The 26,149-nt window shown below is 38.3% G+C and overlaps 1 protein-coding gene across 15 annotated transcripts in view; it reads right to left on the bottom strand.

Annotated features, from left to right (window-relative positions):
* The window catches only part of FRY (FRY microtubule binding protein), a 223,706-nt gene that overhangs the window by 31,258 nt on the left and 166,299 nt on the right, over positions 1-26,149 (bottom strand). For all 15 annotated transcript variants that reach the window (XM_038127474.1, XM_038127494.1, XM_038127483.1 and 12 more), the window contains 15 exons: positions 25,909-25,999; positions 24,424-24,506; positions 21,077-21,227; positions 20,412-20,515; positions 16,843-17,028; positions 14,693-14,891; positions 13,994-14,115; positions 12,974-13,161; positions 11,944-12,038; positions 9,721-10,322; positions 8,042-8,139; positions 7,779-7,949; positions 2,474-2,614; positions 1,556-1,735; positions 717-878 (listed from right to left, as the gene is read on the bottom strand). In XM_038127474.1, coding sequence (XP_037983402.1) covers positions 717-878; positions 1,556-1,735; positions 2,474-2,614; positions 7,779-7,949; positions 8,042-8,139; positions 9,721-10,322; positions 11,944-12,038; positions 12,974-13,161; positions 13,994-14,115; positions 14,693-14,891; positions 16,843-17,028; positions 20,412-20,515; positions 21,077-21,227; positions 24,424-24,506; positions 25,909-25,999 — 2,573 coding nt within the window. The remainder of the gene's footprint in view (positions 1-716; positions 879-1,555; positions 1,736-2,473; positions 2,615-7,778; positions 7,950-8,041; positions 8,140-9,720; positions 10,323-11,943; positions 12,039-12,973; positions 13,162-13,993; positions 14,116-14,692; positions 14,892-16,842; positions 17,029-20,411; positions 20,516-21,076; positions 21,228-24,423; positions 24,507-25,908; positions 26,000-26,149) is intronic.

The following is a 26,149-nucleotide window of genomic DNA, read 5'->3' as shown; positions in this document are numbered from 1 at the left end:
TTTAATTAGGAGGAACCAACCAAAGAATTAGTCATTAAATGCTCAAAGGATTGCTTTCCGAGCAACTATGCATCAAGGAAACATAAAAATAGCTGTTAATGATTTTGCTGTTTGTTATATTTAAATTAGTCTATAAATTCCATTGAGTATATTAAGAAAACATTGGCTCATATGCATCACTTCAAAAAGACAGTTCAGAAGCCTAAAATTAAGCACATGCATAATTTTTTTTCCAGAATTGGGCCTGAGTCCCTGCTATATCAAAAAAGAGAAAAGAGCAAAAAATAAGTTTACTCTGCATGGCTTTATTTTAAGTGGCAGATAAACAAAATCATTAAGGTAATCAAGCACCACTTCTAAGAAAACTGTTCTTTTTATTGAATTTCCCAAGAAAACACCTTTAAAGGTTGCACAAGCTATCTACCCTTGCTAAAATCTGAACTCATGTGTCATGTTTACTTAAATCTGACCTAGACTTAAGAGGTCTGAAAGAGATGCGTTTCCTGCAAGCAAAAAGAAAAACAGCTTTGGGATAGAAGATGGACATAACTCAGTCCATTTTTGAGTGCAAGAAAGACAGCACACAGGGTCAGATGTTGCGCTGCCACTGCCCCCAGGCTGCACAGGGCACAGAGGGAACAAGCATTTAAGGACCCAAGCATGTGTTAATTCAGCTGCTCTGACTGCAACTTGCTAATGATTAGTGGGCTACCTACCTGAGAGTACTGGGGTCTCTTCCAGCTCACAGGAACAAGGACATTGGAGTTAGATCCTGATGAGGTTGAAGAAGTGCTTCGGGTGACAGCCATTGCCCTGGGTTTGCCATCTCGCCCAGCAGAACTCTGCAGCTCATCATACCGTCTCCCAATAATCGGAGTCTTAAACAGAGAGCAATTATTCAGTAGCACCCTGCTTCAGGATGAACTCAGAAGAGCCATATTGCTTCAGTTGGAAGAAAATATTATTTTGAAGATCATATACAGGGATAAAACAAGGAGTACAGCAAATTTCACATCACTTGGTAGGTTTCTTATTTTCCACTGTAAATGTCTGAATAGCAACTGCCATACTTAGTAGCCAGAGCTTATGTTCATGGATGGATAATACTCAAAGCAACAATTCCTGACATAAGAACCAGCAAAAACCCAAGAAAGCTTATGAAGTTAATTTCAAATCTGCACTTCTTGCATATTTAATTTTTTTTCCTAAGAGTGCTGAACACTTTGGCCCTTTTCCAACAGGTATTGAAATGCTTTATTGGATTGACAACAGGATGCTCAGCATTTTCCAGAACTACAGGAAAGCAAATAGTACCATATGCCTTTTTATGCTTGCATTTCCTTTTAACCTCAACAGCTCACTATTATCTATATGAAATAATCTATAATCCTGCAAACAGTTCTGCAGCTTCTTCACAAAAAAGTGAGTTGCCCAATAAAGTCACTAGGACCATTCAGTTCTATGAAGTTATAAGGGTTTGCAGGATAGACTGCTGTAAGAGAGTCCAGTGAGAAGACAGAATTAAGGTGTTAAGAAACAAAACTACAAAAAATACCTCTGAAATATCAAAATGAAACTCCAGAGTCTTCCCTGGTAACTCCTTGGAGGCACTGTTCCACACTCGATGGATTTCCATTTTTGAAAGATCACTATGTTGATAGGAAGGCAGAACTAAACTGGCAGAACGAGAAACTACCAATTTCAGGATATTCAAGGCTTCTCTCCAGTGAATGCTCTAGAAATAATATATTTACTCAGCAAACAGAAAGTGAGATTCACACACATTCAAGATTTTTCACATTTTACAGTCGTATTTTTTACCACATAATTAAAATGTAGAATTGGAATATCCATGTTCTTTGTCTCTCTTGCCCAGTGACAAAGTGTGTATTGCAGAATAATTTCAACATCAGAGACCAAGACTTGCCTAAGGTGTCACTGTTAGGGAACTGGCCCACAAGCTGGGAGACCTGTTGATAAAGCCAACCTGGCAGAGATTTAAAATCTCCTACCTGAATGTCTTAATCAGTATGAGTAAGGGCCATAGCAGAATCCTCATTTAATAAAAAAGGTGACTTGACAGAGGTTTTTACCTCTCTGAATTCCTAGTACTCCCATGTATTTTTCACTTGTCAAGAATTAGGTACAGAGGTCTCTGAAGAGAAGTGCTTATGCCATACCTCCCTTGTGTAGTAATTAAAGAATGGTCACTCAGGCTCTGAGTGGTATTAAGGTTGCTCCGAGGTACTCCAAGGCTGAAGCCCAACCTTCCCCCACAGTGAAAACACAGCCTGGCATCTTCTCTGGGGATGCACAGGCTATGAGACATCAGGATGTTTACAAACTTTGTACCACATTAGACACTTGCAGCCCTCCCTGCTAAGCTAGTCTTAAATTCTTACATAGAACATCAGCTTAGGAGAGTAAATGCTGCTAAGCTCCTATAGTAATATAAAAATGATATGGTATTTACCTGTACGTATTTTTCAATGGTTTTTAGCACTTCCATGTTAAACTGCTTCACAGGAATAGCTGACAGGTCCATATAACTAAGAAGACTGTAGATCATCTGTAAGAGGGACTGTTGCATACTAGGAAGGCCCTTTTCTAGTAGCTTTTAAAAGAAAAGTGAATATAACAAAATTTTGAGACATTTCTTCTTAAGTAAAAAGCTACTAGTTTCACAAACAGCAATTGTACTCTTCATCTGTCTTCACTCACTGATTTTGCAATGCCATTTTACAATAATTTCACAACTGATGGTGATACAGGCGTGAAGCAAAAAAGAGCTTAAGTTGGGAGACAAATGCCAGCCTGTTATATTTTATATATGCCTGCCCTAACTTATCCAGAAAACACATTCAGCAGTTGAGTAAACTGGTAGGTAAAATTTACACTGTAATTGGGTAAGCCCATCCAATAAAAACATAGGAAGATCTTTTTATGTCTGCATTTGCTGGAAGTCAGTGAGAAAGAAGAAAACTTGCTGAAGAAACAAAACTACTACTATTCAGACATCAATAAATATTTATCAAATATATTTCACTGCCAGTGCTCACTGGCTGTAAGTGCCAAAGAAACATTTTCTGTTTAGGAGGAGGTGGAGTCCCTGGCCCCTATTACTGTAGAGAGTAATACAGAGAAGGGCTTGATCTAAATCCTGGAATTTTCAGACACCTGAGAGCAGATCCTGGGATACCACAATGAACCTAGGAAATGCTCATACATATGTGTGACAGTAATTCCAGAGGCATACAGATAGCCATGAATTGTTTGCATATGTGTGAAATACCTCAGCTGAGAATTTCCTGGCAGGCAGCATGTTCCTTTACTGGTGACAGGCAGTGTCCCACCTCACAAATTTCAGAGGCAATCAAATGTTTTTGCTGGAGGTTATCAGAACCTCAATACTAGACACCATCCTCCCAATTCAGGCTGACAAAAAAGTTCTAACACTGGCTATTTGAGTTATTGCATTCTAGAAAAAAAATTGCTTATAAAAACTCTAAGCTGCCTCCTGCCTTCCATCAGAGAAAAATTTCAACCCTTACTTAATAATTTTTATATACCCTTCTAAGGATATAGAAGGATAAGGTTCCTCTTTTTATTGAATGAGAATGTTTCATGCCAATGCAACTGGAACCTATTATATCCCACTAAGTATCTTCTGATTTCTTTCATCAGCAAAAGTGGGTAGCAATTAGTGATTCATAAAACAAAGCGAGCAAATTCCATTAACAGCACAATAAAGGAAACTCATTATACTTATCTATTCCTCTACAAATAGACAGGAAAGATTTTTAAATTAAAGTTTTGGCTTCAGCCCTTAGACACTGTCTGCCCCTCAAATACCTTTGCTGAAAGTGTGCTTAGCAATTCTTTTTCAAAACTGGGTTACTGAGGGGTTTTTTTGCCTTCTATTAGGATCTTGCAATGGAAAGTTTGATTCCTTGTTTGCAAATAGTTTATGTGATGCATGCAGCACATCAGCCATTGCAGTGCAGGATTAGAAGAAAGTATCTGGATGACAGAAGGAAAGCTTTCTGTTCTTTGACAGAGGCTACTGCATCAGACAATCCCTTTTGGGACAGGAAAAGGAATTCTTGGGAAATAATGAGAATTTTGTCTCAAATGGTTTTTAGAAAGCTGTTATACGAACCTTATCTCTGAAAGTTTGTAATTCCCACAACGGTTTGTACAAATTTGTTGTCAAAAGTATTTGTGGACTGAAACAGCTCTTGGCCCTTAAACCTGACATATTTGTGGACTGTGTCAGTTCCCACTTGTTTAGATGAATATATGTGGTGGATGGCAGTCCAAGTGTGTCCTTAAATACATAATGAATTTGCAAGAAGAAAGAGTATTTCTGTTTAAAAAAAGAACAGCAGCCTTAACATGCCTTTAGTGCAATATGAATTCTGAAGCAACAAAAATAGCAGTGAGATGGAGTAGTGGTAACACATCATTTGCATAAGAGAATTCCAGGACAAAGAGTTTCCACTGCATTTGTAGAAAGAAATACAACCCTTCTCAGAATTTTTTTTTTGGACTCTCGTACATACGACCTGGTTTGAAGAATTGTGGATTCCTCTCTTGTTCTGTGTGGTAACTACTGGAGTCTTATCTGGGCTCAGGAATCTACACTGCATTAGCAACATTTGCCCTCTTCCTGAAGCAACAACTACCCCAGAACAAAGTGGAGAAGAGAGCCTTCTCTTTCAAGGGGAGCATGGGCTGCTGGGGTGCTACCACAGGACACAGTTCCCTTTGTCCCTCCCAATCTGGCAGGGGCTGTGAAGAGATACCCAGCTTTGAGGCAATGCCATGCAGTCAAAAAAATGTTCTGAGGAAATAAGGAGGGCATTTCAAAAGCCATGTCTGAGAGACATTAAGCCATTACTCGGATTAATGCCTTGTCTAGGGCATGCTTCTCCTTGCAATACAGATGGTTTGGTTTCTACTGATTCTTTGGTTTTGAACAGGTTATAAATGCTTATTTTTATCAAACAAGGAGGAGGTGGAAAAATCTACCATAAGCATTTACTATGCACTATGGATTCTTGTCCTTTCTTCTTTATTAATAGCATTAGCTACTTAAGTTTGAACATGATCCTGGACTTAATGAGTCACCAGTTTAACATGCCAGTTCAGATATGCCAATTCAGATATGCTCCTAGAATAAGTGTGCTGCCATGATTAAAGTTAAAATTTCAAAAATTAATCTGAAAAAATCTAGCATAAAACCAAAGTAAGCTTTCAGTAATATGCTTATATGTCGATCTGATTTTGGTTGTGGGAGTTGAGAGTTCTATTGCACTACAGAACAGTGATTTTTCCTCATCTGTAGATTGAGACCTCCCAGTAGTTTTCTAGAAGAAATTATAATTTTTCATGAATGGAGAATATGTAAAACTAAGTAAGGAGCACTACTTGTCACTGTGAGATTTGGATAATAACAGAGCTCAAATATTTATTTTGTACTGGAATTATACTCCTTGATGACAAGCAATGACTCGCCATTGAATAGGTTAAATACAAAATTTTATCTGAATGGCAATAATTCAAACTTCTACTTTGTGTTGAGAGCATATGTTTTCATAGTCTTAATTTGTGGTAGAGTGTCTCCTTCTGAAGTTACATCTGTGTTTGAAAGGGTCACTACTGCAATACAATTTCCTTTGTTATTCTTAAGCACTGCCTGTCTCACAATTTCCCTCTGTCCCAAGCCTTGGGGACTGAACCAGGAATATTAAAGCTTGAGGCTGTGTATGGCTTTAACATTCAAGTGCAGGCTGCCCAGTGGGGCTGTTAACCTATTTGGCTTTACCAATTGACAGTATAGCCTACAGCTGGTTTATAGGAGACAGGGGCACATTGTTTATCCTGGCCTAGGGATTAACTAAGAAGAAAAGAACAAACATTCTGAAAGCTGGGAAAAAATATTCAAGGCCCAGCAGGCTGAATAAGATAGTTTCTTGTCTTCTGCTACACCACCAGATTGGCAGCTACTCTATGCCCATATAAATATTCTCCAGACATGACTCAACAGAGCTGTACTCAAGGTAAATACAGAGAAAGGAAGTCAGTGCTTACAACCCTGTCATCCTGCTGCTGGTGGTGCTATGTGAGGAATGTGTCTTCATTACAGTAAAAAGCCTGCCTGGCTTGCTGTTGATACAGTAGGTGGTGCCAATCTACAAGGGGAAGCCATGCAGAAAAGTCTCCACATGCACGTCTCAACCCATTTCAAGGGGAGCAGGATCACAAGCAATGGCCTTTGTGGAGGTGGTGCAGCACTAGTGACTGTACAGAGAGCACTGAAGGGAAAACAGAGGTGCAACTGCTTTCCTAAGGCTTGGAAAGCAAAGGAGAAAGAATTTGAACACTTACATTTTAACAGCATTTCTTTATTACAAATATAGTTTTAATAGCATTTTTTTATTAGGAACAAAGCTTCCACTGTGAAGAAGACACTTGACTCTGGAGGGTTCAATGTCATGAAGAGCTCTTCATTTGAAGAGCTAATAGCTCTCCAGAGTATTTGGACTTCAAAAGAGACTGAAAAACCTCAAGGTCCTATTCAAGGTTCCTACAGGAACCTTCAATGGCTTTCACCATCACTAAAGATCATATGTGATTGTTTACTTAGAGCCGCCACATGCAAGCAAGGTGAGGAAGCAGCTTGACACAGCAGGGCCTAGTTTGTTCTGGAGCCTTGAGTGAGTGTGGGAGCAGCACCTGTCTTTTCAGGCTCTTGCAAATTTGTGACTAGCCAGTATCAGAGATGCCTGAGGGTTTTTAATAGATCCTTTGGCAGACACTAGTTAATTTATGTAGAGAGGTGGGTGTCAACCTCTTCTCCAAAATACCAGTTGATAGAATAAGAGGTAATGGTCTCAGGCCAGGGAATGTTTAGACTGACTGTTTGGAAAAATTCCTTCAGGAAAACAGTTTCCCAGGATTGGAACAGGCTGCCCAGGAAAAGGGTGGACTCAGCATCCCCAGAGATATTTGAAAGATGTGTAAATGTGGCAATGAGGGAAACGGTTTAGTGGCGGACTTGGCAGTGTTAGATTTGAGGTTGGACTTGATGATCTCAAATGTCTTTTCCAGTCTAAAAATGATTCTGTGAATGCAGAACTGTCTTCTCCCTGGATGAGAGGGGAGACTGAAGGCAACTCAGCAGGGAAGGGATAAATCTGAGAACCCTGTAATAAAACATTGTTCTGAAAGTGATCTGACAATAGGAGGGCAATATCAAGCAGCTTTGTGCTAAAGAGCAGAAATGAACCTTGGAGCCCCAGTAACAACACTGCACCAGCACTATACTCCACAGGTGAAAAACATCAGGAGTAAACAATGAACACGGGAAAACCTTTGCAGCAAGATGATCCCATTGATCCCAATACAAATTTGTATCAAGAACCGTATCCTAATATAGCAGATGGTATCTTATTATGCTGGAAAACCCATTGTGGAGTTAGTATTCTGATTTTCCTCAATGGGATCTAAATAAATGTCCAGTTTCCTCTCACTTTCACAGTGGAAAATCCAACTGGCTGATGAAGGAACCTGCTTTAAGATGTATCAGCTTTTGTTTTAGTGCTAAATATTGGTTTTTAAAAGTATTCTGGGTTTTTTTTCTGCCAAATTCTGCTTTTATTTTTAAATTATAAATAACAGATGCAGAGCTCCCAGTAATTTTCTGGCACTCTTAATCTCTTTGGGCTGCTGGGCAACAGAGGAGTAAGAAGGGTGAAAAGTTTTTGAAAACTTACCTCAGCCAGATATGTAACCATACTCAAAGTAATATCAGCAAATGCTTCATGAAGGTAACGGCAAACCACATTTACCCAGGTAGCACAGTCCCTTGTATAGCTGTGTGTTTTATAAAGGGTCATGACATGTGCAAGATTTGATAGCTTGGGATTCTTCTCCTCCAAACAAACCTAATTAAATATAAACATCAAAACACATCAAGAACAAGGCAACTGCATTTACAGGGTTTGAGGATGTACAAAATAGCAAATGATTTTGATACCTGAGCAATCCTTTCGGCTATATCTTTACAAAATTGGTTTGGGCTGTCAAAATGCTGAATTAAATGGGGCAGGAGACACAAAACATTCAGTGGAAATCCTAGAACAAGAAAATACAGAAAAAAGCATACATTCTGAACAGCAAGAGCAACAGTGATCTTTAAATTGGTGTTTCATGGGAGGTCACATTTTCAATATTACATTAGCCATAAACTCACACAGACCCTGTCAAGTTTGTCATACCACTGGCCATACCACATTTATCTGAAAGGGGCCTTAATTTGAAAATCCAGTATGTTATTTAGGCAACAATACTCTTGTATAGCATGAGCCTATTTCTGCAAACACTACTGCACATTTCTGTTAGAGATAATTTTTATCTTTTCCACTTAACTGGCTTATTGACAGTCTTAACCAGTGGCGTTTTCACTACAGCTGCTAAAACACAAAAAGAAATTCAGTAAGTATTGATTAATAAACAACTGTTCTGGTCAGCTGCCAGGCACAGCTTCCACTGATTTACACTGTTCAAGGTAATAATAATGCACCAAGTTCCAAGTACTGTAATTAGCGTAAGTGCTGCCTGGAACTGGGATTCAGATCTTCTGCACCAACTCATAGCTCAAAGTGGTTGATGAAATACCTGCAGCAGCTGTAACAGAGAGCTATAACAAAAGCTGCTCTAGTGCAGGTGGGAGCTCAGAAGTCAACTAATTGCATTTGGATACAATCTGCTTTTTGAAAAGAAAGAATTTGTTCTATGAAAATAACTTTCTGACCGTTCATTCCCTCTCATTCTACACAATTAAACAAGTTGCTCAAATTAGGATCATGGTTTCCCTACTCTTCCTTTGTGTTCAGGGAAAATGAAAGATATCTCCAGACGGCATTGTCACAGCAATTCAATGTGTGAATTGCTCAACCAAAGCCTGGAACACAGGCACCACACAGGTGCTTAGAGATGGGCAGGCTGTTCATGGCATTCATTCCTTTATGCTGTGTCTAGGCTTGCTATGACTTAATCGTCAAGCCTGGACATTTGTCTTAGTATCTGTGTTTCTGACCAAAAGAGAAGAGTAAAAATTTGGAACAATGCAAAAAGTCACTTCAAGAAATGGAATTAAGAAGTGGCCACAACCTCAGCTAAATAATGGGGAATAAAAAAATTCTTACTTCCTTATAACCCAGGCTTCTCTCCTCACTCACTGTTGTGCTATTGCAGATTATCCAAAGTGTAGAAGAATACTTGATATTTGTATTTTTAGAGAAAATACCACAAAACACTAATTTAAAATGAAGCAGTTTGACATAGTCTGAAAACAACTGAACAGAAAAACTGACCAAAGTAGATAATAGAAGTTTTGATAGTATATCCTTACATGGTTACTTTCTCACCAGTCAGAAACTTTATATGATGCTAAAGACCTAGAAATGAAATGCTAAATACATGATTTCTCTCCTCCAAAACCTTGTTGTGTATTGGATTCACTTTCTAGCAACAGGTCATTATTTCTATGAAATTCCAAAAAAGCTCACCTAGCTCAAAGCAGAGGTACATTATGCTATATTCAAAGAAACAGAAAAATTGCTATTTTTGGTTTTGTTCAGATAGCTTAATGAGGTCTGTGACCAAGTGTCAATCCAACAGAAACTGCAAGAGAGGAGAGCACAATGGTTTTACCTATAGCTTGAGAGGAATCCACCATGGATATTCGAGACACTGGTGTCAGCAAACTAAAGAGCTGGAGTGTGAGGTCAGTGGTAGTAAGGGAAGTGAATCCTTTCAGGAGAAGCTGCTGAAGTCCTGAGAAGTCTGCCCACTTCAGCTGCCCTTGCAGCTTCTCTAACTTCTCCCGGTTTTCAGCTTTATCCAGCGGCAAATGAGCCAGAAGTTTATTCAGCAACCGCAGTGCCATTAGGTACTCAAACTCAAAATCTGATTCCATCAAAGCCACAGCTACCCAGAAGATGGTGGCCAGTAGGTTGGTTGGATTGTTAATATGGGATGGATCGGTGAGACTGTCCTTTAGAGAAGATGAACTTCTGGTTTTAGAGGACAAGCCTTGCTGGGTGCATGCTTGAATTCTGTCTAGTGTGGCACTGCGTGGTGGGTCTGACGACTTGTCCACATCTCCAAACTTTTTGGGTACAGAGAAGCTCCTCTGATGCCTACTTCGCTCAGCGGTGGCTGTGTTGCCACCTGCAGGATTCATATTCAGCTGCCCTGTGCTCTTCCGGTTTGCAGTCAGCTTGGTGTTCGATGTTAAATCTGGTGAAGATGAACTGAAACCAAGATTTATAACATCCATTACATTGTGTGAATGCACAGCTTGAAAGGGTACATATTAGATGCAAGCTAAGTATTTTTCAGACTGTAAATAAATATTTAAATGGGAGAAATAGAACACCAAAGCATCTACTGAAGCCTGCCTTCCTTTTTCCAGAAGACAGACAGGTCCACAGACCTGACAGAGATGAGATTCACATGACATTGCACCAAACCACAACAGGATAGCCCACAGTCTACATAGGCAAGAATGACATGGGGATAAGAAATACAGAGCTGTGAAGTGACTTATGGCAATACCCAATGGGACAGTGGCAGAAATGAAAACAACTTTGGTCTTTAAAATGCCCTCATCAATGCAGCAATCCTGAACTTGGCACAGCTGGCAGGCAAATGCACAATTGCTTGCTGGGTAATGTGAGAACTGTGGGCAGAAAAACCAGCATATCTTAAGCAGAACCACAAATATACCCCATTATCCTGAAGAAACCTGTCACGTGGTTGCCCAGGCTCTTGCCAATACAGGTCCTTCTGAAAATTTGTTGTCATTGCATCCTATCCTGCCTGTATCCTAAGATGTCTTCAAGATGGTTTAGAGAAAGCGTAGGTGCTTCAATTTCAATGACTAGTGCCTCCTGATGGACTACCACGTGATGATCCAGACAATACCTATCAATTATCTGCACAGAGGAACTTGCTTTGTTGATACATGCAAGGGAAGATTGTTCTGGAGAACAGCTAATTCCTGACTCTGATCCCATTCCTACCTCATACACTATGAGTCTCTACTGTCTACAGCACTTGAAGAGAATCTTATCCTAGAATCAAATGTCAGGGTAAAGTATATTGCATCCCATTGCTTTCTGGAGTGTTTCCTACTCTTTGTTCCATCTTGCTCTTTGCTGAAATGTGCACTAAAGAAAGATAAACAGCTCTTAGTTTAGGAAGTAGAAGTGTATTTATCCCTCTCTACTCTGTCCCAAGGCACTCCTTGGGTTCTGCCACGGCACAGCCACCCTGCCTGCTAGCTTCAGAAATGACAGCTCTGGTATTTTTGTGTTGCAGGTAAAGCACAGTAACATAAGGTATTTAAAAAAATTATTTACCTATTCTGTTGTTACTAAAAGGAGTCGGCTAGACATTCATCTCCCTCAATACTATCAACAGCCATGTTACAGAGGGAGCTTGTGACTTTCCTCCATGTACAAAAGTCTACTTTCAGGCCAAGGGTTTCATAAAGTTGGTCAACACATCAAGCAAAATCTGTATCTACACAAAAATTCTCCCTAGTTTTACTGAGAAGGAACCAAGATCATTACATTTTCAGGTTTATGACACAAAGGTGCAAAAATACAGTATTTTTAAAGGATCTTAAATTAGGTTACAGCCAAGTGGCAGCAAGGTAGAATTTACAACACATTGTAAAGTTTTATTAGTTCTATCAACATTATTTCAACTATGGCAAAATTTGGCTAAAATGTGCTCATAGTCTGGTTCTTGGAAGATTACAAATGAGGTCAGACTTATCAAAATTATTTTTTGCTGTTAGGCTGCAGAACTGCACACTTAATGTCATAAAACATTGAAAAGAATACAGTTAGGAGAACAGATTCTTACCGCGATAACACCGTCAAAAGATCACTGTTCTTCAAACAGTCAGAGAGATTATCCACTGCAGCTTCCAAAGTAAGTAGTGCCTCCATTACATACCCCTACCAATGCAGAAGGTTAAGCATTTTAACAAAGACATTCAAAAAAGTAACATTAAAAATCTTCAGTTCATAAAAGGAACAGGCACCTACTGAAAACCTATAATTTCTCCTGAAAAAAGCCCCAACATTCACATCAAAGCCACTGCCCTGAACATTAAAATGTCACTTCAAATGTGCTTTGTTTTCTGCCTCTGAATGATCTATGAAGGTATGCAAGAAGGGCACATAGCTCATCAAGGGATTGGTAATGACACATTGAACCTCTGACTTGCAGGTCACTGATTTAAATTCTACACAAGCAGTTGTGACAGAGTATTACTGTCATCTTGTGGCAGTTTCATTACCTAAATAAAATATGGAGGTGATGTCAGTCTATTTCTTACTGAGAGCCAGTACTTCTCTTTATTAAGTCTTGAATCTTGCTGTAAATAGACTCTGATTGTAAAATTTCGGTCTGTTTAGCTAAACACAGCGATCATCATAGTGCTGTGAAAAGTCTGTATTGAATAAAGTCAGTGTAAGCTTTGTATTATTATGGACTGTGCAGATTTTTTTACTCCTAAACATGTTAACTTCTGAGGAATGAGATGGTGTCTACTTCATGTTGTGAGATTACATCACCAGACAGATGATGGATCCCTTAAACCCAAATTAATGAAGTTGAAAATGAAAAAACAGTCATCACAAATATTTAATTTTGAGTGACAATTACCAAAATTTTCTAGTTGTTCTCTTTAGAGCTATGTAAGATTGTAACAGCCTGATGAAGGCTTAGCTGAGGTACATATGATTTCAGCAAACTCAGAAGTAACTTTTTCCGAGGCCACATTCTATTCTTCATCACATGGCTCCAGAATACCTTGTTAAAATGGTAATTTTAAATTAAGTATGCATTGAATCAACAGTTCTAAGAAGCCTTGTTTACACATGCATACCTGAATCTCATCTCCATGCTCTCCAATAACTTCCACCAATCTTGACAGGAGGTCAGACAACGCGTGTGCAGAAAGGGGCTGCTTTAGGGCCCTGAATATCTGGAAAGAGCGACCAGCATAGTGTCTGGAAGAGCTTGAAAGAGCTGTTTGTAAAGCAACTTCACTCAGATGCTGCTCCAAATGAAAACCTAAGCAAAAGAATAGTATGTCAATTTTTTTCCTCCCTTTTTACTACAGACTTGACTGGGGATCATGAACAGGCTGAACCTACTCTGTGAGGAGGATATGCTCATTAGTGTATGGTGCAAACACTGAGAAATGGAGGTGCAGAAACACCTGTGCTTTGGAGAATTTTACATTTATTTTGCACAGAATGCAAGAAAATTAACTGAAAAACAAAATTTGGAGTATGAAATTGATAATCTGACTTATTTTTTTTACAATTCCTGGACAAACTTTCAAGTCATTCACTATTCTTGCTGGCAGCAACAGTAACTTCTGAAAACTCCCAAACCTGAAGTCAAATTGAATTAGGAGTCTTTCTGTTAGCTTCAGAAGGCTTTGGATAAGATCTTTAATATAAATACTGATGCTGCATTCTGCTTTGATCTTCGAAATTATTTAATTAGTGACTGTGCTGGTTTTCAACATGCAATCAGCACATTCCCTATGTTCTAAAAACCATAATAAATGAAAAATAAACTTTTATTGCCAGAAGAAATTTAACAGAGTATATTTACTTAGTAGCTGTGATGTATTTTACTAACAGGACACAGAGGAGATTTTATCTGGCAGACTCAATCAAAATACTTTCTACCAATAGCTTTGATGAAATATTCAACACTTAGGCACAGTTTAATCTAACATGATTGTTTTAAAGCAATTCTTTCATGTGTCATACATCCTTGTTAAGACATATTTATAGTACTTCTGCATAAGCAGATCTACTAAGTCACAGGATAAACATTAAGTGTGACCATGAGGGAATATTTTTAGTTATGAAAGGCAAATATTTACTACCTGACTTGGAATCTTTAAATACAGATACGACATGGCGCAGAAAATTAGTGAGCTGTTCAGCACTCTTGGTGTTCTGATTTTTGGGAGTGATGTCTTCATGGCACCAAAGTGGACCAAATGCCCTTAAAGAAATACATAACAAAGTGCAAAATTAGAGTTATCTGAAATAAACATAATCAGTCAAAATATATCATCTGCACAGGTACTTCAATATTTACAGGTCCATGACCTGGGAAACATGCAGCCAAACATAATTTTAAATAAAAGTAAATAAATATGCTATATTTTAAAATATAAGCTGTGCTGTGTAGAGAGCAGCATAAACAAATCCTTGTTTTCCAATTTAACATATGCCTAGAATCTGCTGGCTGTAGCTGGTAGTTAATATTAGTTTCACTATGGCCTTTCACTATGCACTTTAGATCTAATTTTATAATAAAGAAACTGGCTTCTTCTATTAGTTAATTTCTGAACATAAAACTATTGGTCAATTGAACATTTTATTTCTGTCAGGCAAGATTATTTTTCTGGTTTTTTTCTGACACTGTAGTGCTTTTCAGTACCTACCTACTACTGTAAGTATCAATAAAAGAGGAATGGGGTCTGTAATTACTCCTAGAGCTTAGTCATTTTCCTTTAAGTTGCTTCATGAAAATGTGCATTTCGAGTACAAACATATCCTCTGCTTATCTGCATTACCTGGTTGTCAGAAACTCAATTAATTTGTTCGCTTTCTCATCTGATTCAGCAGCAGTGTCCACATCCTCAACTTCTTGTGTAATCTGTGGGAGATTTCCACTGCTGCCTCCCAGGCTGATACTGGAGGAGGTGGAGCTGGAGCTCAAGCCGGAGTCTGGCACTGGAGAGGATTGATATTCCCGCAGAAAGTCAAAGCCACCTGCCAGCCAAAAGGGAGGAGATAAAGATGGAATGCACTGTTGGGCCAGCCTTGCGGATGAAAGTGCAAGCCATGCAACTCTTTTCAGAGTTAGCAGCAGAAACCTTCCACTGGGAAACATGGGGAAAACCTGCAGAACACAACCCTCAAATACTCATGGGAGTGAAAATGGTACTTTGTTTCTAAATGTGTAGAATCCAGAATAAAATGAAAACTATCGAAGTCAAGATTTCTGGTTTTGCTGCACAAGGACAACAGTACTTGGAAAACAAATATTCTACAGCATTTTACATTCAGAAGTAGGACTTCTTTTAAAAGGGAATTTAGAAGTTGGCAAAGTGCATGCAAAGTTCACTTCTCTGGGCTAGTCTGATAAGGAAAAAAAAGTGCTGGGTAGAATTTTTAGAACGATTATGCTGTCCTAATTTTACAAATGTAATGGAAATCAAGACACAAATGCGACTTCTTTGAACACCTTTAGTAACTGTACCCACTGGACTTGTCATACAAAATATTTTCAGCATTAGGATGAAACACCTGCGTAAGAGTTCTGCTAGATCAAAAGCTTGCCACAGTTTCAGAGCTAAGATTAGAAATCAAGACCTGTTTTCTTAAAGTTAGACTTCTAGTCCTGTTTAGGCTGTACCTACAATAGAGAAAAAATGGCCTTTTGAGAAAATGGGAGCAGGACAAAATCCATTGCAAATCAGAAGACTCTTAATTTAGTTGCCTGACATGACATGGAATTAACCTGAGCTGAAGCATTTTCAATTAGGATTCTTTCCTATAGCTACTCACACCCTCACTCTTTATATTAGCTTCTCCAAAACCAGTCCAAAATACGAAGTCTTGATAACTTCTTGAACTCCAGAGGCCCAGAATCAGGGTACCAATTACATTTTTAGATGCAAGAATGAAAACAGTTTTTCATTTTGGCAGAAAAGCAGTAATATAATTTTAATGTAAGAATTTTATTCTGTATTTAATAATTCATAGATGTGCACTGGGAAAGAAAGCCACCCAACTCCAGACAGGAAATTATTGTGAGATGATTTTTCACAGAAGTTATTCAGAATGAAATATCTTTGGCCAAAATAGTTCATCAATCTAGAATATCTATCCCTTCTGCTCATTACTTTAAAATAATTTTATTTGGTCTCAGAAAAAGTAGTAATAAGTTATCATGTAATATTTTTTATAAAGCCAAATTACTTATTGCTTGCTAAATAACCATGGAAATGCCACTGATATGAGAATCTTTCCTTTTCATTTTTCACTGTATGGTAAAGTTCCTCACCTCTCACTGACAACTAATCCTACACCCACAAATCTTTATTGGTCCTGGGATTCCTTCAAAATGGAACAGAACAGTTGCTTTTAGTAATATTATATGACAGCAGTAAATCTAACTAGCAGCTTTCTACAAACTGGTTCCAACCAACTCCTTAAAAACAGGTAAATTGCTAAAAGTAATAGAACACTGACCTCAGCAGAGGTCTGAAGTAAGATTCCTAATGTAGAAAGAGATTTCAGGACAGAAATGCAATGTGTCAGTGATATAAAGGAGGGTGTGTATTATGTGAAACCTAATTTAATAATGGAAAATCTGAGCTGCACATTCTTGCTGCTCTTCCTGTGTCAGAATTATTTATGCATTTCTTTTAAGGGTGAGGAATGATTGTCCTCATTTAAAGTAGCTCTGGATCCCTGAGGGGGGAATCAGGAAGTTATTAGCCCTATTAATTTTAAAATACTACATTACATATTTTTGCCTTACATTAGATAACTTTCTCAATATCATGAAAAGTTGTCTAATAATAAATTGCATGCATCCCTAGGGTAGTTCACATGGAATTAGTATTAATGGGGACTGTTCATATTTGCCACTTTATTACTTTGATTTGTCAAAACCTGAACAACATGGTACAGTGTTCTTCTTTTGCTTCATTACCTGTGTAAAGATATTCAGGTAAGTATGCTGGTTGTACTGTCAGAGTCTTGGTCTCATTCATCTCTCTGGTCTGAAGAAGCACAGATGCAATGGCTTGATAGTTGTTATTGCAAGATAATGCAATCAAAAGGTGAAGCAGTAACTTTTTACTGTGTTCAAAGACCTCCGGGCGGTAATGGTCAAGACCTAAAAAGAAAAGGTTACAGCAATCTCTGAATATGAAATAATAATAAACAAGTTCACATTCCAGAAATAGCAAAAATTCCAAGGCAGTTCATGATAGCAGTGCAAATAAACAAAAGATGTAGTATTTCCAGGCATAGTTACCAGTGCTGTCACTTAAATGTATGTGTGTATTTGGTTTCCAGACTGAAGTCCCACACGAGGTACAACATGAATGAATGGCAACACAGCTTTATGCATTGTCTCACTGCAGTTAATTTGACAGGTCTGGAAAACCTTTAAAGATGAGGTATTCTTCATGGTGGTTGTTACATTGCTTACCACAGTATCTGGCTTTTTAGCACAGACATCAGTTTTAGAATGAGTGCAAACTGTAAGAGGCAGGTACTGATTTATTAAAAAAGGAACTGACAGACAAATCACTTGAAAAAGAACTTCAACTACTAGTGAGCAGCATGAGACATTGGCCCCTAACTCAGGATGCAGAACTCAAACTGAAGGTCTAGTACTGAAAGACTCTGATTTGGTTTACACTACTGCCATCTGTAAGATTTTAAAACAGCCAGAATAGTTCACAAATAACAAATACAAAGGAAACAGATATTTCTGCACTCTGTTTTAGTAATCTTGTTTTGATTCTCTTTCAGTAACATACTTTCTCCTGTTTAATAGTAGTTTCAGTGCTGAAAAAGTTAACTTTTTTCTTCTTCAACTCTTCTCAGGATATATCCCTCTTCAAAAAAGCAGCTTCTTCTTTACTCTGCGTGGCAGCAGCCAACAGATCTTTCAAGTCAGGTGTTTTCTAATATACTCTAGTCATGCTGGTTCTTGTTTGGCCTGCAATAATGAAGCTGTTCATACTGCCACAGTCTGAGCACTGTGCCTTTGGTTCCTAAGGGCAATTCTTTGAAGGTCCCGTGACCCTTGGTCTTACTCATCTCCCAAAAGCCTCCTCCAGAAGAACTGTAGCCATCCTGCCCACCTGTATTTCAGCTTCTTAAGGTTTCTGCTCCTATTCACCTTTCTCCATCTACTTCCACCTGCCAGGAGACAATGATTCCATCCTACCTGGCTTCAACATAAATTTCAAAGGATATAAAAAGGTCTTTTAGTTGAAAATAAATTCTATATTGGCAACAGTGGTAGCTGAAATCCTATTAAACCCCAAGTTGTATAAAAGTATTGGCACAGATCTGCCAACTGGGAAGTGAGAAGCACAGTTCAGTCTTTGTGCTTGTCCAGAGCTGGTCCCTTCTTTAACCTGTAAAAGCTCCAAGGAGGGTAAGCCTCTGTGACATGGACACATTTCCATGGGAAAGGAGTCTAGTGTTCAACTAATTTCACACTGGTTGCAAAACAGATTTCAAACAGCAGTGGTTTTCTTGCACCAGAGATAGGCAAGTTCAAACCAGCAGTCTGCCTGCCTGCTTCACCAACAGTACTACAAACCATTCAATAACCTATTAAACACACAGGCATGGCAAAATTCTTTCATTTGAATATTTTCTCACTCCTTCCAACAAATGAAAGGATACCAGCTCTCCATCTAATCAACATACTAGTTTCTAGTCTGCTTTTCGGTCAGATGCATCTGCCTGCTCACATTCCAACACAACAGCAATACTTAATTTTTAACTACATTCACACCTTTATGTGTGGCATAACCTCCTTACAACATCACGAGAGCTCTACTACAGAACAGAAAAATTTTCCACAGGAGGTATAACAAGTCTAGAGAAACTGACCTTGAAGGCTGAAAGCTGTCATCTCACTTTAGTTACCACTAAACCAGTTACATTTAGTTACCAGTTACATTTACTTTTTAATTTCACATTTCAGAATTGATGTTTTTTAGCCAAGGGATTGTCTCACATGGTATTACTGAATTTCTATTTATTCCTGATTAAAAATCCATAATGTTGAAACCGTATTGCAAAAACAACTAAAGATATTTTTCTAACTGATTACCAGTATCATAACTCTGCTTATGCATATCTTTATTTGCATGGCTCCCTGATGGCTCCTTAAAGCCATCTTAACTGAAGCAGTCACACTGCTCCGTACTACTCCTTCTTAAGTCCTTCATTTATTCTTGTGACAATTTCTAAGTGTAAGTAGCAGTTTTTTCACACTTGTTACAAATCATGGTAAAGACATCATTTGATCAGTTAATGGTTATTGATTTGATCCATAAAATTACCCAGTTCTCTTTCAGCTCCCTCTTACACTTAGGAAGTACACAGAAATAGACAAAAAATAAGAAAGTCGTTATGGGCAGCCACAAAATAAATTTAAATTTTAAGCAAAATAGATGTGAAATATCATATTGAAACTGACTCTGGAAGTCCCATCCAACACAGTCCTGGTTTGTTAGTCCTGCGTTTCATTAGAAGTTTGTGAAATCAGTGTACTGACATAGAAAACCCTATTTCACCCCAAAATTTTAAGCAGAGCAGTTGGTAACAGAGTAGCATTAAAGGAGAACAAGTATCTTCTTCAACATATACTTCATTTCACCACTGTGCTGTAACGTTCCAATTTAATCTCTTTTTGCCTGCAGATCAGCAGATCTTCCCAGACTGACTGTGAATACTTAATGGTAACTATGGTGACTGAATGAGAAGTGAACCGTGATCTCAGCTATAATAAATTTATTTCACAACTGCCTGTGTTTATTTGTGAACACTATTATTTATCAACCATGGAAGTCAGGGAATAACTTCCCTTGTGTGCTAAAAAATTAGGCCACTCACTTTGGGTAATGTTGAATGGCAGGACAAGGAAGGTAACAGCCTCCAGATGAACTGTGCTACAGTCAGGAACAGACAGAGCAGTGGGGGAAAAGCAGTGCCTCAGTGCCCAGGTACATAAGGGAACACACTGATGATAAAGTATTCCATCAGCAGTGAAATTAATGAGGCTTTGCTTTCCAGTGGTCTGTGTCCTACCTCCACTACCTCTGCAGTACAGCTACCCTGGCTCGCTTACAGATTATTTTTGCAAAGGCAAGAGACAGCACAGGTGTGTGTAGTCCAGGTCCAAGGTATGTGCAGACTGTCATCACTAACCAAGCTGGACAAAAGCATGAGTTTCACCTCCTTTTCTTACAGGGTCCATGCCACGCATTTTTATAGAGATATTTTAGGAAGTCATTCATCTTCAAATTTCTACACACCTCTCAAATTTGGCTGAAATTGGCCAAAATATTCAAAAACTTCAAAGTTTTGAGAGTAATTTACAGACTGCAACTGCCTTGGGCTTTTTCTTTTAGGGTGGAGTGAGGAAATCATAAAACATGTAAAAAAACACAGTACCATAGCTTCAGCAAAACTAAAGTAAAAGGAGGGAGTACATTTATACTTTCTTTCTTGTTCTGTTGGTCTTACCTAAAAAGAGAGCATGTAGCAATAAAGGAAGATGAAGAGCCCAATCTTCTCTCACACTGTGATCCACTACCATCTCAGTCATGAAGATAACAGCAATATTGCACCTGGAAGTAAAATCACAACATCAGTTTCAAACCTCTTGGAAATGGGAAAGCACAAACAGGATGCTTATTTCTGAAGAAATACACAATCTAGAAATTTTCAGATTTGTGGCATTTCTTCTCAATACGATTAATGCTGAAGCACTTCACTTACAGTATCAAGCAAACAAGTACCCATTACTGAAAAAAACCCTATTATTGTCAATACAAAATATGTAAAATAGGAATTTCAGAATATGCATGGCCTAGTTAGAATAAAAGATCAAAGTGCTATGAATAATAGGCACAGAGGCCTGGGAAAAATAAATTGTCCTTTTCTGTTTCAGTTGTTCCATCATTTTTATTCTTATCAGTGATGTCCTACATTGTAAATAGGCTTTGTGGTAGAAATCTAGTAGAATTGTGAGCTTTCACTGCATGTGGATTTTAGCACTGGAATTCAGCAGAAATTGACTGTACGATTTTCAGATGTTCTGAATGGTGGGAGAGTTGGATTGGTGTTGGACCAAGGAAGGAAGAGGAAGCATCTCACTTTCTGAAATGTCAGAACGAGAAACTGCTCACCTATGAAGGGGTCCCCGGGGTGTGATAGTTTCTGGGAGATAGTCCACTAGTGGTGCCCAGCATCCTCCATTGTAAGGCATGGGCAGGGGATGTGGCTGTTTGGTTTCAACAATATTCAATAACCAGCTTGTATATGGAGAGACAGGATCATCTGCATGGAAAAGCATTCAAAAAAAGTACATAAAACTCAAGTCTGATTACCTATTTTTGCAAAATACTATAAGAGATTTTATGCTAACATATGAGTTCAGCTGTTTGGAACAATGTGATAAGATGCCATGAGATTTGCAAATTCCTGTGTTCAATAACAAGTGATGCATTTTTAATCCCTCTTTCATGCTGCTGGAAATTAAAGAGATTCCAGGCAGACAGCACTGAATGGTAGGAGCGGCAGCTGAATCCCTGCTGTCACTTAGTAGTGCTGGATTCAGATCACAAAGCACCAAGCAACAGACTTTTTCTTCAAAAATGAGGGAAAAGTTCAGCCAACAAAGCTGCTGTCAGAAGCCATCTGCTGCAAGGAGCAGAGTACCAGTGACACATTCTTGCAACTCCTCACCACTGCCCTGCTGAGTGACGCTACAAAGGCAGAAGTTAAATGTCCTGAATTAGCAAGGAGGCACAAGGAACGCAAAAAACATCTTCAGGGTAATTTTCTTTCAACAGGGATGAATTATATCTTGAATTTCTCAAAGATGTATTTAATTTTGCTTTAGTGTGACAGCTGCTGTTTGTTAATGAGTGTTAGAGTTTTGTCTCCCACCTGTTTATCTGCAATGATGTGGGCCAAGTAAGTTATTTCTACCACTTTCTGTCTTGTCTCAGCTGCACAGTTTCGTTCATCTCTCCTGTATTTTGTTCCCTCTCATTCCTCTCGATTCTCTCACTGTTCAGTTTTTATTTCTGAGGTTTGGCAGTTGTGATACACTGCCATGAAAGTATCCTTTCTTGGTCTGTTTTTGACATCCATTCAAACATTGCCCTTTATGAATTTTTAATGAGTGTTATTTTTTGTTCTGTTCCTTCTTTTTGTGTTTTCATTTGTTTGTTTGCTTGTTTATTTTGTTTTAGTTTGGTTTTGTTACACTTTTGTATTTGAGGTAAGCTTGAAACTCAGCATTTTCCCATTTTCCTTTACTTTTTTTTTTTTTTACAGCGTGTATCTGATGCTTGTCAGCTTTCCCACGGGAAACAAAACTATTTTGATGCCTACAAAAGTATCAGAGCTGGATTTTTCTAATGTGCATCACTTCTCAGTTTTAGAAAAACTTCTTCATATTTCCAGATCTTCAGGAGACTTTCAAAGCAGTAGCTGCTTCTGCAATTGTTTCTAAAATGCCAGCTCCCATTTTCAAGTGTTGGCCTTTTAAGGAACACTTTATATCTTTATGATTACTACTTAGATTCTCTGGAGGATGATTACTTAGTTACAGATAAAGAAGAATGAAATTACTTAATAATGTAGGAAAGTATGGCATTTTCACATATTCTTAACCAGAATTAACTGGATAATGTTTGTCAAATGCTTTTCACAGAAAAAGCACTGCACAGGAACTGCTTATTTCTACATAAGCTCCAATCTGAGTGTTTCAAAGAAAAGTGCTTCATGAAGGTCACACTGAGACCTAGATCCTCACTCCTGTTTTCACAGCTTTATGCGCAGACCAAGAAAAAAAAGAAAAGCACCTTGATAGTAAATATACAATCCTTGTCTGAACAAAAAAGTTTGTGTGCTGCAGAGTGGTGTTCTGTATTTATATCCTCAGCAATACATGAATATTAAAGTAGATTGGAGAGAGGGAAGAAGCCATACCACCAAATCCTTTGCAGCCTGGGCTGCCTGTCTGGGGGAGTAAGTTGGAAGCTGCATTATGTTTCTTGAAGAATGACAAGAGATATAAAAATTCCTTTCTCTTATTAGAATTCTATATAAATGTCAGTAACTAAGTAAAATACATTTTATTTTCCTTCTAGGTATTCACATACTTGCTAAAGGAATCCCTGTGAGAAGCACACTTAGCATAAATATTCACAGTAGCACAAAACTTGCAGGTATAGGCAGGAAAAAATTTGGGCACTGGCTGGAGGAGACATTCCAAAAGAGCAAAGAAAATTTCAGTATTTTTTAAACTTTTTATCACTTTAGGCTCTTGTCAAAATCAGGTATTTGTGAAGGCTGTTCTGATAACATAAACGCTGTTCTGTCTTGAAAGATTGTTCATGCAGATCAGATTAGCACCAGTGCTTCAATTAATATCTGGTGAAGCATTTTAAGTAGCTGCAGAACTAGAAAGCCATAAAAAATTCAAGACAAGTGTACTAAACCCCACTGAGTTTAAGATGTTGCACACGTTCTTATGTATTTAAAAACTGGAGTTTGTACATACACAATATTTTCTTAATACTGTGCTTCATAATTATGAATAATAGTTGTTGGTGTACATTAAACTATCCTATTGTATTGTATTTTACAGTCTTTGCATATTTTGCAGAACAGTAACCAAAAATTACTTGGATTAAAAAACATAGAAAATCTTTACTTTTCATGTCAAAATACTGTTCCAAAATTATGTCTGCAATACTAAACCAAGACAGGATGGCCGATATAGTACTTGACCTGGCTTTAATAACCCAGTGATCAAAGTCCATAACAAGATCTTACCTTTTTTACATTTGCTTAGTGCCTAGCCAAAATCTGTAAATTGAATTCACTCCAGAAATGAAGTCAAACCATCAAACTCTGCAGTTTCACACTATTGTACAATAGTTAACTTGTTTTCTTTGGAATCCCTCCTGAGCACCAGTGTCCATTTACAGCCCATTTAGCAGAAATACATAAAGAACAAGAAGCATGCTCAGGAGCCCCATCTCTCCTCTAACACATGTTTGCACAGTGCAGCCCAAAACTAGTTGCAAAGAGCACATAAAAGCTAATGAGGAGATAAGACCTCATATTTGCAAACTCCTGAGCCTCTTTTCATGCTCCTATAACAGCACTTGATTTGGACAGATATACTGCCAAATGGCACAACTCAAAGTACATGCTCTAATGCTCTTACAAGTCTTTTGGCTTGCCATGTATGAAAGGCCCAAAGTGTTAGTGTCTGGAGGATTGTCTGCTGCTCCTTTCTGTGAAGTTCTCTGGCCTTCAGATGGGTTTGACTGAACCCAGATTAAATGAAGTAAAGTAATTAAATGAGATATGGAGGGGAAATAAGGACACTCCCTGCATGTCAATGCTATATTACTGTTTATACCAATTTAGACAGAGAGGCTCTGCTGGTCATTAGAATGTTTTCCTCTCTAACCAAAACACCAGAAATTTCATCAAATAGAATATAACTTACTTTTGTCATCATCATAAGATCCTCCAGAGCTATTACTGTACCTCGATTCTAGTCGGGTATGTGCTCTGATGACATTACTGAACCTTCAAATACAAGAGAAGAAATCTTCATTAAAAACACAGACTGACATTAAACATCTGGACTTTATGTTTACCCTAAGGGAAAAAAAAAGGCATTTCCTTAGGCATTCACTTTTACACAGGAGTAGACAGCAAATGAATGTAATGCTGATTTTTTCACAAAACATTTTTGCAGCCAGTTTCTGAGAAGTTCTAACATGTGCTCTGGTGTCACAAGCTTTTAAAAATTTAGCAAAGGGAAACTCTCATGCTGCAAATGTGTGATTTTTTTTTTTCTTTTAGCATGTTGCTAATAATGCCAAGGTTGTGGGTTCAATCCCCATATGGGCCATTAACTTCAGAGTTGGACTCCATGATCCTTGTGGGTCACTTCCAGCTCCAAATATTTTGTGATTCTGTGACTGACTGGAAAGTCCAAAGCCAAGCCTGCACAGGTACCAAGCAGGAAAAACTACAGCAGATCACCTTTCAAGAGGAGAATCCAGCAAATGCTAGAGCAGACCTAATAGAAAAGTTAAAGGATATGAGAGCCGGAGCAAACGGCTCACAGCTGTCCTCAAATCTGCCACAGATTCATGCTACGCTGACTTTTCCTGGTGATCTCCTTTGACTTCCTCCACCTTGTGTTCCCAGGGTAATCAGGCCTGAAGGGAATCAGAGGAGCCATACCGACAGCTCACACACTAGCAATGATCTAAAAACATCACCATTCCTGCAGAGCTAGGAAACTAATTACAAATAACCATGGATGAAACAAGACAAGACTGAGGATTTTCTAGACAAAATTCAATTCAATTTCTTACTAATGTTCACACACCTTAGTGCAGAGTATTTCACTATACATCAACGTATTACCTTGTTTCCAAAGCATGTGTCTCATAAGCATGCAATAAATTCCTTGTGCAGTTGACAAAAATGCATTGTCAGCCATCCAACACACGGATTTCTATCTATGAGCCTCATTATTTCATGTGTCATGGCATATGAAGTCAGTATTAATGGACATTCTAAGATTGACACACTAAGTGCAGATGCACTTACAGCCGGCTTCGGTAACATAAATGCCAGCAATGAGTTCAGGCAAATTATTTTCCATTTTCATCTAAGGTGTCTTTCAGCAGGATCCCAAACGCCAATATCAGAACTTTGTAATTTTCCTTTCATTTTCATAATAAAGTCTCTGGCAGATCTGAATTCTAAAAACCTTTTTAGAGTCACATTTAAAACTTATATAGGACAAGAAATCCTGACTTGAACTAATAATTATGCATACTGCAATAATGCCACTTAGGATCAATCCGAGCACCAGAACTCCTCACAGTACAATGCAGAACATTTTTCAACATCTCACCCTCAGCCTAGGAAAACACATACATTTTGGAGGAAAAAACCCTAAGCCACAAACCTTTCATCAGTGTCTTTCACCACTCTGTTCTCCTCTGCATCAGGAAAACTATCTTGGCCAGCCACAACAGTGTTACTGCTGGAGGTGGTTCCTGTAAATGAGATGTGAATTAGAACACCTGTTAAGATGCAGCAGACAGCACCTGCAAAGCAATAAAAGCCCATAACTCACAGGGGAATTTAGCAGCTACAGTCAAAGTGACCATTCTGCGAGTACTTGCACATGTGAATGAATGAACACT

This window comes from Motacilla alba, chromosome 1 (assembly GCF_015832195.1).
Source record: "Motacilla alba alba isolate MOTALB_02 chromosome 1, Motacilla_alba_V1.0_pri, whole genome shotgun sequence".
Lineage (NCBI taxonomy): Eukaryota > Metazoa > Chordata > Aves > Passeriformes > Motacillidae > Motacilla > Motacilla alba.
This window is presented reverse-complemented; position numbering and strand designations above follow the sequence as displayed.